This window comes from Trichechus manatus, unplaced genomic scaffold (genome assembly GCF_000243295.1).
Source record: "Trichechus manatus latirostris isolate Lorelei unplaced genomic scaffold, TriManLat1.0 scaffold00087, whole genome shotgun sequence".
In the NCBI taxonomy this organism is placed as follows: Eukaryota; Metazoa; Chordata; class Mammalia; order Sirenia; family Trichechidae; genus Trichechus; species Trichechus manatus.
The window spans coordinates 2032457-2048054 of record NW_004444023.1 but is presented as its reverse complement, the minus strand read 5'-3'; the positions used below and the strand labels follow the sequence as shown (position 1 = coordinate 2048054).

At 42.3% G+C, this 15598-nt stretch overlaps 1 protein-coding gene across 1 annotated transcript in view; it reads right to left on the bottom strand.

Annotated features, from left to right (window-relative positions):
- The window catches only part of SAE1 (SUMO1 activating enzyme subunit 1), an 82338-nt gene that overhangs the window by 44522 nt on the left and 22218 nt on the right, over positions 1–15598 (bottom strand). The window contains exons 3-5 of the mRNA XM_004381608.2: positions 14954–15127; positions 12726–12868; positions 10396–10495 (exon numbers count right to left, since the gene is read on the bottom strand). Of these exons, the coding sequence (XP_004381665.1) occupies positions 10396–10495; positions 12726–12868; positions 14954–15127 (417 nt within the window). The remainder of the gene's footprint in view (positions 1–10395; positions 10496–12725; positions 12869–14953; positions 15128–15598) is intronic.

The following is a 15598-nucleotide window of genomic DNA, read 5'->3' as shown; positions in this document are numbered from 1 at the left end:
AAATCTCAGTTAATTGGCTGAATACCATGTTAAGTGTTCTGTTCTACCTCGGAGTTCGTTGTGCAGTGCCTGGGGTCATAAAAGCTAGCAAGCAGCCATCCAAGGTACAATAATTGGTCTCTACTCACCGGGAGCAACAGAGGAGGAAGAAGAGTCAGGAATAGGAGTAGGACGTGGAATGTGTGGCTAATTGTCTCCATGAACAACTGCTGTCTCCATGAACAACTGCCTCCTTTGCCTTGAGATCAGAAGAACTGGATGGTGTCCGACCATCATTACAAAACATTTTGATCAAAGATTCTATCTATAGAAGAATCCTGATCAAAAGTGAGAAAATACAGAACAGAATTTCAAATTCTCATGGAATCCAGGCTTTCTGGAGCCATAGCGCTAGATGAACCCTTGAAACTACTACCCTGAGATAATCTTTAAACCTTAAATCAAAAATATCCCCTGAAGTCTTCTTTAAACCAAACGACAGTTTAGCTTAACTAGTAACGAATGTCTGCCTTGAGCACTGTGCTCTTTTAAGAACTATCTATTAAGAATGATCCAAATGACAACAGCAACTTGATGAGATAGGAAACTTAGGGGACAGTGAGTTTATGTTAATCGAGGAGGAACAATTAGGAAAAGAAGGATGAGAAAGGTTGTACAACTCAAAGAATGTAACTGTCAGTGAACTGTACATGTATAAATTGTTGGTGTATGTTCTGCTATGTGTATTCTCAACAACAAGAAAAACAGCATGACAGGAGCCTGGAACTTCTTATTGGGCCAGAAAGTAAGGAAATGCTCAAAGAATGATGGGGACATGTTAAAAGGACACAGAAACCAGCTTAAAGGGGCTCCCAATGGTCACATCTGGGACCATGCAGATAAAAATAAATGACAGTTATAGATTAAGAAATTTTAAATAAAATACAATCTATTAGTGCACAGACACAAAATTAATTGATTAAAAGTTTGATGAGGAACAGGGTATTTACATATTTTCAAAGTACCTCCCCATAAAATACATATTAATCACACAGGGTAAGTAACTTGCCAAAGGAGAAGCCTGGCAGACATCATCTTAACTGTAACATCATCATCAGTAATCGAGCACATCAGTAATGGGGCCTATGTACCACACGAAAGGATGCACTGAGCAGTAGCCATTCTGTGCTACTCCTGCCCTAGATGGGTTAACTGGAATCTAATCACCAGGAAACATCAGAACTCAAATGAAGAGACGTTTTACAAAATATAGTAACTGGGCTGTAAATCTTCAAAAGTGTTGTGAAAATCTAGATGCACGCACAATTCTGAACCGGGTCCCTTTGCCATAAAGGACGTTATTGAAACAACTGGTAAAATCTGAATAGGGTCTGAGGATTAGGTGGTAGTGATGAACTGATGAGACTTTTCTGATTTCGATGGTTGTTCCGGGGTCACGTAGGAGTGCGTCTTGTCTGAGAAAATACAAACTAAAATATTTGGGGGTGGCGGGGCATTATGTTGGCAACTTACACTCAAATGGTTTATTTAAAAAAAAAAAAAAGTTCTTAGCACAACACTTGCTACTTTTTGTAAGTTTGAGATGGTGTGTATGTATCTTTCTTCCTCTCTCTCTCTCTCCACTAAGTGAGCCAAGACCTATCAGCTACCAGGCAGTTTCCACAGCTCACTAAGGACCAAGATTGACTTGAGGGATGAAAGTTCAAATAAGTAAAAATTAAACAGCTATGGTTTTTAGGTGGCTTCCTGCCTCCCCATAATCACTCCTCCATGGTCTGGATCCATTGTAAAAGCTAGTATATAAGATGTTTGTACTGCCCTCAAACCTTTTGGTCAAAGGGTCTGTTTGACCTCAAACGGTAAGTCATGTAGTCAGCCTAGCGACATTTAGTGCCTGGTGCAGTCTGCCAGACCCTTCTTAAAGAGTCTTAAAACACAGATCAAGCCAGCAACATTATGGTCTGAAAATGCTATCAGAATGAGAAGACAAAGCCTTTTAGGTTTCAAAAGCTACCAAGATCTTAACTTAGCATTCCTGTGTTTGCCTGGCTCATAGTGACACTAAGCATCCAGTGATACATTAGGCCACTATATGACAGGGGACCCTGTTTAATAGTCTCCGTCATAGGCAAGGCTGCCCTCACACTTTTAGGACCTAGAACAGAAGTGCAAAGATCCACATATTATGTCTAAACATTTTAGTTATAAATCATGTCAACAACCTCTTAAATGAAGTATACTGTATTCTTATACCATGATAAATACACCTTCTTCATAAACACCTGGAAGGCCAGCTTCATATTTGGAATTCTCATACTCCTAGGGAGCTCTATGCCACAAGAAGTACACTGAACAAGCTGGTCTCATCCTTTTCTTCCTTCTCTTCCCACCTCTGGTTCTATCCAAGGGGCTTGGCACTAGGGTGTGGACAACCCAGCCTGCAGCTCCAAATCCATCCCTCAGGCCTAGGCCTACGGGCATTGTGGCAAAGTCCACACTCTGGAGGCAGGCCAGGGAGGAAGCCCACACACGCCCAGGAATTAAGCTTGGGGTTGTCTGGGCAGGGGATTCCAGGGGACTCAAGAATCCCAAGTATGGTCTAGATCTGGGGGTGCAGAGGGGGTACAAGCTCCAGGTAGGCATATCTTCTTGGTCCCATGGAATCGTCACCCTATGAGGGAAAGGGCTGGAAGAAGGTCAGAGTGGGGCTTTCTAGAGCACTGGGGTCAAGGATCAAGGCCCCTTTCGCCCAAGATTAAGGGCAGGACAAGCCCAGTTCCACCACTAATTCATGACCTTGTTGTTGTTGTTAGGTGCCGCTGAGTTGGTTCTAACTCATAGTGACCCTATGTACAGCAAAATGAAACACTGTCTGGTCCTGTGCCATCCTCACAATCGTTGCTATGTTTGAGCTCATTGTTGCAGCCACTGTGTCAATCCATCTTGTCGAGGGTCTTCCTCTTTTTTGCTGACCTTCTACTCTACCAAGCATGAAGTCCTTCTCCAGGGACTGATACAATGTCCAAAGTATGTGAGACAAAGTCTTGCCATCCTATCTTCCAAGGAACATTCTGGCTGTATTTCTTCCAAGACACACCTGTTCATTCTTCTGGCAGTCCATGGAGTATTCAATATTCTTCACCAACACCATAATTCAAAGGCATCAACAATTCTTCAGTCTTCCTTACTCACTGTCCAGCTTTCGCATGCATGTGAAGCAACTGACCTTAGGCAAGTTAATTTACCTCTCTTGGGCCTGTCTATGGCAGCCCACTTTTGGGGCAGTTTCCTCGTATCTGGGGAGGAAGTTCCCAGTTACCTTGTCTGTAATGTGTACTGGCGCTTGAGCTACAGGTGACAGAGCCATAGGTGGGCACACACCAGAGGGGGCAGATTCTCTCTCTTGGGAATTATGAACTCTGAATGCTGGAATACAGAGACATGTTAGTGGCAGGGCGATAAGGAGAAAGGCCACAAATTCTTACTGGCTATGAGGTTCCTGAGCTATCCTGGTCTTTACCCTTCTGATATCACAGTAGTTACTCAACACTTCATATGCTACTCCAGCATCCCACCAATTAATGTCCCTTATTGTTCAAACTACCCAAAGTCTGCTATTATCTGTGACAAACAATTAAAAAACAAACAAAAAGAACAAATTTATCCAAGTCATCTAATCTGTAGTAGGACAACCAACAGACCGGCATTTGGGTTTATAGAAGAGAGAACACACCTGACAGTGCTTCCAGGGAATGAAGAGTCTTCCAGACGAGGCATCAAGCACAGTGTCTGCCAGGGAGCAGCACTCACTATCCACATCTGAATGAATACAGCAGAAAAGGTAACGCACTCACTCCCTCCTCCCACTGCCTATGCCTTCAGCTACAATGCGGAGTCCACACAACCCCACATCTGTTTCCTCCCTAACACTTACACTTCTGAGCCTTAAGCATTTCAGTCTGATGGTCTATTTAAGTTCAGACTAATACCAAACCATCTTACACCACACCATTCTCTGCTCTCCTCTGTCATGTATCAGCTTCCTAAGGCAGGGATCACAGTGAAAGGCAGGGATCACAGTGAAAGGCACAGTGCTGACTTGGCTAGATTTTCAATAAATACCCATGAGCTGGTAGGATCCAACCTGCTTTTCTTTTGCAAAAAGCCCATCAGTAAATATAAAAGTTGAATTCTCCCCAATCTATCAGCCATCAAATAATGGGGTTTGTACTGAGCCATTTAGAATAGTGGAAAACTGCAATTAACCTCAATGCAACAGGAGACTAGTTAAATAGATGGCAAAGCAAAAAGGTGAAACACTATGCAGCCATTAAACCCATGCTCTCCAGAGTAGGTGTAAAGACTTAGAAGTGTTTATGGAAAAATACTGCATGAAAAAGTAAAAGACAAAATTATATACATGTATGTGTATTAATAAGAAGCCCTGGTGGGAAAGTGGTTAAGCGCTCAGCCGCTAACCAAGAGGTCAGTGCTTCAAAGCCACCAGGCGCTCCGTGGAAGAAAGATGTGACAGTCTGCTTCTGTAAAGATTACAGCACCGGAACCCTATGGGGGAGTTCTACTCTGTCCTAGAGGGTTGCTATGAGTCAGAATCAACTTGACAGCACGGGCTTATATGTATTAACATATATTAATTAAAACCCCAATTGTGTGTATACACAGAACAAGGAATGGAATGTTACAGTCACTATCGGGTGGTAAGATTCATAATGTACAAGGTTGTTCTGCTTTTTCCACATATGGGATTATGAACATACTTTACTTTTAGAGTCAGGCTGAACAACAATAACAAATGATACCATTTTCCCACACATCAGAGTGGCAAAAAAGCCTGAAATTATGAAATGTTATTGTAATATACTGCTGGTTTTGGAATGGAAATTGATAGAACTACTTGAGAGTAACTTAGCATATAAAGAGGCACATATCCTATGACACAGTAATTGTACTCCCAAGTAGATACCTTAGAGAAATTTGCACAGTTCCCCAAGAAGATTATATATACACACACACTATACTCACTGTAGCACAATTTCTAACAGCAAAAACTTACATACCTAAATGTCCATCAATAGAAGGATAAGTAAATAGCGATGTACTCACACAACAAATACTCCACAGGAGAACAAAATGAATGCCCTGTAGCACGGTCCAAGAAAACTTTACGTAGTGATGGAAATAATCGAGATCTGCACTGTCCACTACAGATGCCATTAGCCATATACAGCTATTAGCGCTTGAAATGTCGTCAGTGAGACCAAGGGACTGAATTTTTTATTTCCTTTTAATTAGTTTAAATAGCCATATGTGGCTAGTGACTACCATAATGGATAGCGAAGTCCTAGAATTACATACAAACACAGATGACCTCCCAGACAAAATACTGCTCTTAGAAAGCAGGAGGCAGAATACATATACAGTATGAAACCATTTTGTTTAAGAAGTTAAAAAGCATGCAAAACAATTCTGTGGACTGCTTAGAAATATATACACATGTAGCAAAAGTATAAAGAAGTGCATGGGAATGAGAAATACTACTGAAAAGAGTGGTTACCTGGGGAGGGGAAGCCAGGTGGCTCCAATCGCACTGGCAATGTTTTATGGGGATTGCTATACAGTGAAACCCGTGAGAGCCAGAACTCAGGCAACTGCCTTGTTTTTCCAGGTCTCATAAGTTTTCTACCTTTGACAGGGTGCAGTCACCACTTTTCTATCGCTCTTTATTAAGAATCCTACCTCATAAACGTAGTGGTTAAGAGCTATGGCTGCTTTCCAAAAAGCTGGTAGTTGAAATCCACCAGGTGCTCCTTGGAAACGCTACGGGGCAGTACTACTCCGTCCTACAGGGTCGCTATGAGTCAGAATTGAGTCGACGGCAGCAGCAGGGTTTTACCTCAGAAACCTCCAGTGAGTCTTCCTTCTCTGACAAGTTTCTGCCTTACACAGATTCTGGCTTTCTCAGGTTTGATGATATCGTTCTTAATTTATGCCTAAAATGTTGCATAAAAAGTTTTATTCCAAAACACAAGCCAAGCAGGGCTGTACCTGCCCCCTCAGGTACCTTTTTAGGCCACACAAAGGCACCTCTGCAGCCCTGGGGAAGGGGGTGACTGAGAAGGAGCAACAGTATTGGAAATGCTTTGGTTTTTCAGTCAGATAGCGTTTGTTTTGTTGTTAATACTCTGTCCTGTAGGGTCGCTATGAGCACAAACTGACTCAAAAGCAATGTGTTTGGTTTTGGTTTTTAAACACAGGGCTAAAACCATAGCAGTGAACAAAATAGGCAACATTCCTGCCCTTATGGAGCTTATTGTTTTGGTTTTTAAACACAGGGCTAAAAACATAGCAGTGCACAAAACAGGCGACATTGCTGCCCTTATGGAGCTTAAAAATCTAACAGAAGATATGATAATACAATACTCAGCCATAAAGAGTAATGAAGTCCTGATGCATGCGACAACACGGATGAACCTTGAAAACATCATGCTGAGTGAAACAAGTCAGTCTCAAAAAGACAAATACTGTATGATCTCACTTATATGAGATAAGCAAATACACAGAAACCAAAGATTATTAGTGGTCACCAGGGGTGGGAGGAAGAGGGAAAGGGGGAGTTTCTGCTTATGGGGAGCAGTGAGTTTATGTTAATAATGTTGGAATAACTGAGAAAAGGAGAGTGAGAATGGCTGCACAACTTGAAGAATGTAATCAATGTCACTGAATTATACATGTAGAAACTGTTGAACCGAAGAATGTTTCGGTGTGTATATTTTTATTGCAATAAAAAATTAAATTAAAAAAAAAGAAAACCTAACAGGACAGACATTACAAGTAACCTCAAGTGCAATCAGCACTGCAAAACCAAGTGTCAAGGTGCCATGTGAAAGAGGGGGAGTTACACCAGTCAGATGTCAGAGGTGTTTCTTTAAAAATGGGGGTGGAAGGAGGATGAGAGAGTAGTCAACAAATGGCTCAGAAAAAGGGAATCAAAATAATGAATCACTACTCAACTGTGGAATTTCACAACCAATTCATGGAAAGAGGGATTAACAGTGAATGCCCCAAATTAGTCGCCTACTACTGCAGGGGAAGAGGTAAAATTAAATCTGCATTTCTTGGCATTGTCATGAATCAATACTACAAATACCACTTTGTGTTCAGTTTTTAAAGCGGTATTACCTGAGAGCAACCCATGTCAGGTATCTCATCATCTTGGGCAGCACCTAACACAGACAACTTACAATAAACAAACGCCAGCAGTATCCTTTTATCCCAAACATTTCCTAGGATGAAGGAGCTCTGGTTGCACAGTGGTTACGCACTTGGCTGCAAACTAAAAGGTCGGTGGTTTGAATCCACCAGCGGCTCCACAGGAGGAAGATATGGCAGTAAAGATTACAGCCTTGGGAAACCCTATGGGGAAGTTCTACTCTGTTCTATAGGGTCACTGTGAGTGGGAATCAACTCGACAGCAGAGGGTTTGGTGTCTTAATGTTTTTACCAGGATGACCCCAACTTTCACATGTGTATCCCACCATTCTCAGAAAACTTTAATGATCCTAGAAACTCCAAGGGAATTCAGGCTGTAGATTGTGGAGCCTGGGTCTATGACCATCACTGCTGTCTGCTTGCTCTCCCCATTGGCATGATCTCCGGCAGGTCACTGAGCGTCTCCTAGCTTTGGCTTCAGCTCTAAACTGAGACGGCAGGGCTAGACATGCTTCACTGCATACATGCCCTGCATACAGTAGGCACTGTGCAAGTTGTGGATGGAAAAAGAGCTGGCTGCCTGGAGCAAGGGAAGCAGAGTTACTCTGCCCTACATCTGTGCTTTGTTTATCTTACTTCCTCCGCCCGGATACTGGTCCAGGCTTTAGGATTTGCAAACTTGTCCTTCTTGGGCCAAGTCAAACAACTCTTCCTCCGGGAAGCCTTCCTGGACACTCCTCCTCACCGTCCAACAATTACTCTCTCCTCTATCTGGTGTGCATCAGTGTCTAGAGCAGGTTTGTGCCCCAGCCCTGATTCTGATGAGATCTGGTTACTGACTTCTCCTCAGCACCAAAGGAAGCAAACAAACTACTGAGCACCTATCTCTGGACTAGATGTTTTCCCACGACCTTATTTATCATGATGGCACCTGTGCCAGAATGGCCCAGTGTCTTCCCAGATGGTGTGAAAATCACAAGGTCTGTTTTTCCTCTCTGTTTTCTAACGTTTCTAATTTAGGAGTACAATATGTACCTTGAAGCAGGAGTGGCTTTACAACATTTGGTGCAACCTAAGGAAAAGGGGAAGGGAAGGAAACCCTAACGGGAGACCTTTCACAAGAAACAGGAAGTGGCTGCTTCCCCATCCCCCATCCTACACTCTCTGAGCAGAACCCAAGTAGTTACTGTATACGACAGGCAAAAGAGCAGAATCTAAGTCAAGGAATTTTTTAGTTGGAAGAGAACTGCGAAATCATGAGTCAGCCTCTGCCGAGAATGGGGGAGACGTATTACTACAAGGTGGCAGAGCCACAGCCAAAACCCAGCTGGGTCCGGTCCTCCAGCACAAAGACAAGGTTTGGAATCTCAGGGATTGTCATCAGGAATGCACCGAATGCCTCACAACCTTCAAGGCTAGGGGTCGGAATCCAAGCCTGAATTGTCCCAGGGAAACAGCTGACTAACAATGCCAGCTGGGGAATATTTTGGTACCTTCCAATTCGGCCCATGTAGGAAGAAGCTGCACAAAGAGCTGTGTAACTGAAGAGCCCGAGGAATGGTACGCCAAGGCCGCCGAGTGCCTGCATGGGCTGCTCACATTCTCCTCATAGCTAAAGTGGCTCCCAAAAGAGCTTTCCAGATCTGCCCCAGTGGGCACCATCAGAATTGACTCCAGGGAAGCTTCCAGCTGTGAATGGCTAACAAAGCTAGGCGCTCTCTCCATTTGAATGTGAAAGAACCGCCTCAATCAGAGAATGCCCTTAAGCCATAAAACCCTTCACACCAAGGCCAAGTGTCACACTCGTAAGAGGGTGTGATTTATAAATTGACAGCACCCACAAAGCTGCTTTGTAAGCCTTCGTTTGTTAACAATTTATCTCCCCCCTCCGAAACTATTCAGATAAAGCTCGACTGAGCCTCGGAAAGAAAGAAAGGAAGAAAGAAAAGGACCCAAGTTTGGCCAAAACACCAATGTTCACTTGGGATAATTACATTTCTGTGAATAGACACTAAAATTAGGGCTTAATAATTCCCCTGTATCACACTTAGACCATCAAACTCTTCCAACACAAACACAAAAAGCAAGAGAAAGAAAATCTCCAGTGTAGCCCGGCTGGAAACTCTAAGAGTTCCACTTTTGCGGTTTTCTGCAGTCTCTTTTGTGGTTTCTGCACTCTTTAGAATTCCCCCTTTAGAGCAATTTTAACTCGTACTCTGACCAGCTGTTTTGCTTTCTCAACATTTAAATCTACCAAGCACAGTAAATATGGGTTTGGTCCTACTGTCCATCTCAGCTCAACAAAACCAATTCTGGCTACTTCATCTTCTGTTTTCTCCATCTCATGCCTCCCTTCTTCTCAGATTCCAACACTAGCTACAGAAACCATCAACTTCTGGCTCCCTTCCCAAACAGCTTTCTATAAAATGAATTTATATAGTGCACCTGATCCAAAGAGAGTCTAGGCCCCTAACACAAACTACATTAATACATATATACACACACGCACACACACATATACATGATAACATTTATCAATATTGAAGCCTTTTCCTCTTAAAGGTTCTTTGATGGGGGAGAAAATAAGTTTCTAAAGACGCAAAAGCAATTCAGAATACTTTAAACTGGTTCTTGCCACTTAGGAATTATCTATCAACTGGAAAATTTTTAATTTCATATAAAAGTAATGACTTTTGCTCATAGTCTTTCTGATACTACCCCATACACCAGAGGTCAAAACTGGCGGCCCACAGACCAAAGAAGTCCCGCGGACATGTTCTGTTTGGCGTTCACAGTGCTGGCCACAGTGGCATTCAAACCAATTTGAGTAGGTTGCCATTGTTATGAAATTTGGGAAAGATCATACAAAAATCTCATTTCTGATTTCTGCAGAAAAATCACATCTGGCATCACTGGGGCCCAATTCCTCATGGCAACAGCTGGCTGGAGCTAAGCAGCAAGTGCCCCTTGAGATGGGGCAAAGCACTGACCGATCCAGTCTGTCCACACCCCTCTCCTCAAGTGGATCTCCTTCCAGGCCCGCTTCGCTCATTTACAATAGTAATTGCCTGTTCCCTACAAGGCCCCAGGGTTTCTGACCTCTGCCCCTGACACACATACTTTTAGGAACAGTCCAGAAACAATCTGGTTGGTCAGAATACGTACCTTTTTGACCATAGTTGTCTCAGATGAATCAAGTTTTGCTCTCTTGGTATCAGGCCCATCTTCCACTCCTTGGCTAACTTTGGCAACTTTGGTTTTCTCCCTGGAGGATGACATGGGGAGGGAATGGAGTTCTAGCCTATGAACCATGCCATTAGAATAAAAAGAACATTGTAGCTCACAGAACAGGATGGTGAGAGTTGTGGTCAGAAAGACCTGGGTTCAAATCCCAGCTCTGCAACTTATTACCTGATGAGTTGGTTACCCACTCTGTGGGAACAACGTCCACGACAGGATTATTATAGAAGAGAAATAACATAAGTTACTTAGCACATTGCCTAAGACATTGTAACCCGTTGCCAATGAATCGTTTCCAACTGATAGTGACCTTATCGTAAGCTCTCAATAAATGAAAGCAATAACTTTGTAAACATTCTACTGGAATCATGAAATAAAAAAAAAAAAAAGCAGTTACCTTCAAGTTGATTCCAACTCGTGGCAACCCCACATGTATCAGAGTACAACTGTCCTCCATAGGGTTTGAAATGGCTGATTTTTTTTTTTGAACCCTTCACCCCAATCTACCGCCAGGTATCTCTGGTCTTTTACTCTTTTCAGAATATTTATGATTGTTTTCCCCACACCCTACACAGCCAAGTCATGCCCCGAAACATTCATAACTGTCTCCTCCCCAACACTCCCTCCATTCTCAGGGTATCCATGACACTGCGTCTGCCAGTTTTGGTTTTAGAATGTTTTCTCTTAAGAAAAATGTTCAATACAACTCTGGCTTATGTATCAACTTGTTTTTACTCTTGGAAATAAAAAGACAGTTGGCCCATTTGTTGTTCTATTTGCTGCCAGGACTGATGACCAGTATCCTCATTTTCCTCCCTCCTGGAATAGGAAGCCATTTTATAGGTTGTTGTTTTTTTTTTCTTCTTCCAGCAACAAATCAAGCAGATGGCTCTTTGAGGTTTCATAAGGAGCTGCGACTACCACCACGTATTGAGTGCTGACCATGTGCCAGGTACTAGGTGGGGGCTCTGTACTTGTTAGCTCATTTAACCCTCACCGCTGCTCTCAGTGGAAGGTGGTATTATCCCCCTTCTACATTTAAGGAACTTGAGGCTTAGAAAGGTTAATTTGCCCATGATCATACCACTAATAAAGAGACTACAAACCCCTATCTGCCTGGCTCTAAGACTCTTGGACTCTTTTCACAATCTCATGTGATAGAATAGTCTCCCTCCCCCACCTGAAAGGGGGTTTCTAGCCCTGCACTGCTGCCCTCACAGGGCTCCTGACTTCTTTTGCTCTTCCTAGAGTGTGGGTTTTTTTTTTAATGCTGGTTATCTTTCCAGTGACAACGGCTGATTTTTTGGAAGGAGATCACCAGGATTGTCTTCTGAAACAGCCGAATTTAATTCCTCCTCGCTACCACGGGGAATACAAGTTAAACCGAACTGGCATGGTTTTTCTACCATGACTTCTTTACCTGTTTCTTATGTGCCCAAAGAACTGGATTTTCTTGAAACCACAGAGTGCTAGCTGCATGGGATCTTGGACATCGTTGTCCTTCCCCCATCTCAATTTTATAGGCAAGAAACTTGTAGCCCGGAGAAATTAAGTGACTTGCCTGGGAGGCTCAACAAAAGCAAGCAGAGCTTGGCTCTGGGGAGAAAGCTCCTCCCACCTCTTTACTTCCCTCATTAGCAAGTTGCCGGGTATCTGAAATTGCAGCCAAAAAACCAACTCATATAGTTTTACAATACTGTATCATCTGCCATCTTTCATCTAGAGGCTACAAATCCAAAACACTGCAGGTCCCATCATGTGAGAATTACCAGGGTCTGCGGCCTCAGTGTTCAAAATGAGAGGATAAGGTCTGTCTGGTTCCACCAGAGCAATCTCTGGGCCTTGGAACTTTTCCAAGATAGCCTTTGGCTGAATGTGGCTCCAGAGTTACCTATCTATTTTGTACTTGTTTTACTATCTCTCAAGCTCAAAACACACAGTCCGAAGCTGGAGGAGAAATGTTTACAATCCAGGCAATCCTTCCCCAAACAGAAAGTGTGACTTCAACACCTGAGGTCCAGACTGATCGAATCCCACGTGGTGTACTTTGATGGTTTATGAATTCAGTTCTTTTTATGCTGGGACTTTTCAATCAGATCAACATTTTGGAGGGTAGGGACAATATCTCCTACAATCCTGAACCACAATCCATGTATTCAATAAGGCGTTATTTCCTTCAGATGGTTCAATTCCTACCAGTAAATAAAACTAAATTTTGAAAATATTATGTTCTCCTCTTCACTTCCAACACTTACTCTACAAACTCATGTTCTCCAAGATTGGCAAATGTATATCCATGGTAGCCAAAAACATCTCCTGTGAAGAATTTGATGCTATTTTTGTGACAGATCTGGTCAACTTTAACTAGGACATCCCTGGAGCAGCAAGTCAGACATACCTGCAGAAAGAAAGAAATCGGCAGGGCGTGAGTCCTGCAAACTGTGAATCATTGCCCTGATGTCTAAATAAATCTTAATGAACACTCTCTCTGGGCATGTTTGAAGCCAGTTTCAAACTGGTACAACAGGTTCTTTGGGTCCTATGGTTAAAAGACAAAAGAAAAGTTGCAGGTTTCAGTGTACAGAAAATGTAAATTATGAGACCAACACTTTCTGCAACCAAAATGAACTGTGTTTAGTGTGAAAGTAAAAGCTATTCAATGCATGCTTCCCCAGTCCATAAACACATGAAGAGCAAAAGAAAATGACAGTAATAACTTCATGTAGGCTATTTCTAAATTATAAAATCTATTAAACTCTGAATAAGCTATAGAAGCAAAACAAGTATTTTAAACTGACCCAAAGGTCATAAGTTTAACATTTCTAAATATGAGGGCTTCCCTCCACCACTTCTTTTGATGATTAAGATAAAGAAGATAAACAAGCCCTGTTAGGGTTATTTTTCCACCGATTATGGTGTGAAACTTTATCTGAATGTAAGGACAAAAGGAGAGGTTACAGACCAAGTGACCTTCCATTCAGACTTCAACAATGAACAGGTGATTCACTCAGCAGAATTATCAATGTAACTCTGGGGCTTCTAGGTTGTGTTTCAATAAGCTGAGGTGTTGGAAATGGCCAAGTGTTACTGTACAAATACGATCTTTTAGGGAGAAGCTGAATGATCAAGATCAAGAAGATTAATTTGCAAATTGCACGTCTTCCCCTGAACATAGAAAGTTGGAGAAGAAATTACAGAAGGCCACTTTCATTTGTTAGAACCTCTTTGCTACTGTCTGTCAATGTGAATGATATAACATTCAGACATATGTGTTCCTTTGGTGTCACTCAAGGATGCAGCCACCCAAGGAAAAAAAATCAAATCTAAAGGGTAAGAAAGTCACAGCTGAACATGCAGTCAGCTGACCACGCAGAGCGCTGCAGAGTCAAACCTACAAGGAGGACCAGTCCAACATGGCCCATGAGGCAGCCATCCTCACCCGGCTACCTGCATTACACACTCTTCTGTTCTAACAAACCTGCTGTCTAATTGCAAAAAGTTCAAGCGGCACCTAGGATGAAGCAAACTTGGTTATTATGGACAAAGAAATGAAGAGAGGACTTGTGTCCAAATGGAAAGTGTCCCAATACCTGGAGTGACAAAATAGAAGGAATTAAAAAAAAAAAAAGAAAATGCACAGATGATCCATCATTTCAAGCCCATATGTGAACAGATGCATGTATGAAATTTAACGGTGTGTGAAAAACAAACTACCCAACCCGAATTCTAACCTCTCCTGTAATGGGCCTTTCACTTAAAAAACAAGTAGATCATCTGTGACTAGTTTACGGTTATCAAACATTTGTTAAGCTTTTCCAGGGCACAGGGAACTATGTCTGAAAGGTCACAGATACTGAAATTAAATCTAACTTCTCCTTTTCACCTTGGCATAGATGTAGCAGTGAAACCAAATGAGGCTGGATAGACTTCATTTAGCTTATCAATATAGCTAAATTCTGTCTAGTTTTCCATGGTAACATGGTCAAAGTAGCCAAGACAGACAGACAGACAGACAGACAGACAGAGACAGACCAAGATCAGGTGTGCTCTTTCTTAAGACAAAACACAAGCTGTGGTTTGGTATTTCTAACAAAAAAAAAAAGTCTCTGCTACAGAAATTAATCAACAACTTGTTAAGTTTTTGGGGAGAAAACATTTGCAACAAAATGTATCACAGCTATCCGCACAGATTCTGGAAGGAAGACAAAACAGCAAGGATGAAACCTGGTTTAGGGGAGCATACGCCTAAACAAGAAGCCAGCGAGGAGCAAGTCACAGTCACAGCAGATGCCACAGACTGGACCTCTCCTACAAAACATTCAGGCAATATACCATGCCTCAAGAAAAGAGCATCTCATAAGCTTACATGGGAAAAAGTTCAGAACTTTTTAGATCCTAATACTCTAGCATACCTCATATACATGCAACTAATGCTTTAATTTGTTTTCTTCCCACAGCAGCTGACGCTCTCTTGGAAACTTACAGCATCAAACTGAGTGAAAAACGACTCCGGTTTCTTTTCTATATTCTCAGTGTCCACCTTCACGTCCACCATGGGGTTGAGATTCTGGGCTCGCTCCAAAGAGGCTTCAGCCCTATTTCGGCCAATGGACCCAGTCCGGATCAGGAACTGAGCTCCAGGGTCTTCTGGGGATACCTAGGGATAATTTTTTTTTTTTTTAATTCTTGAGTTTTTTGGGGGAAAACAAATCTCAAAAACAATGAACCTCTGGATTTTAAAGAACAGTTAAAATACCTACCATCTCATTGCATTACTGTTCCTTGCAGGTATCTGCCTAAAGTAAACTCCCTACTCTTTCCTTCTGAGGCTTTAAACTGGTAATTGATGACTAAAGAGCACCCCCTTGTGTTTACAAAGAAAATTCCCTCTAAGCAGAAACATCCAAGCTTTCGCCTTCCGCTTAAATTTGTAACTGCAACAAAATGACTGACAATTACAGGTCGTAAGCATTTACTAAATACCTACCATGTGCCCAACCCTAGTCACTGTGGGAAATAAGTAGTTTAAAAGATACAGTCCCTGCTTACAAATGGTTTAAAATCAGACTGGCGCAAAAATCAGATACAACTAAGACTACTTGAATGCAAATCTCAGAAAGGGGGAGAG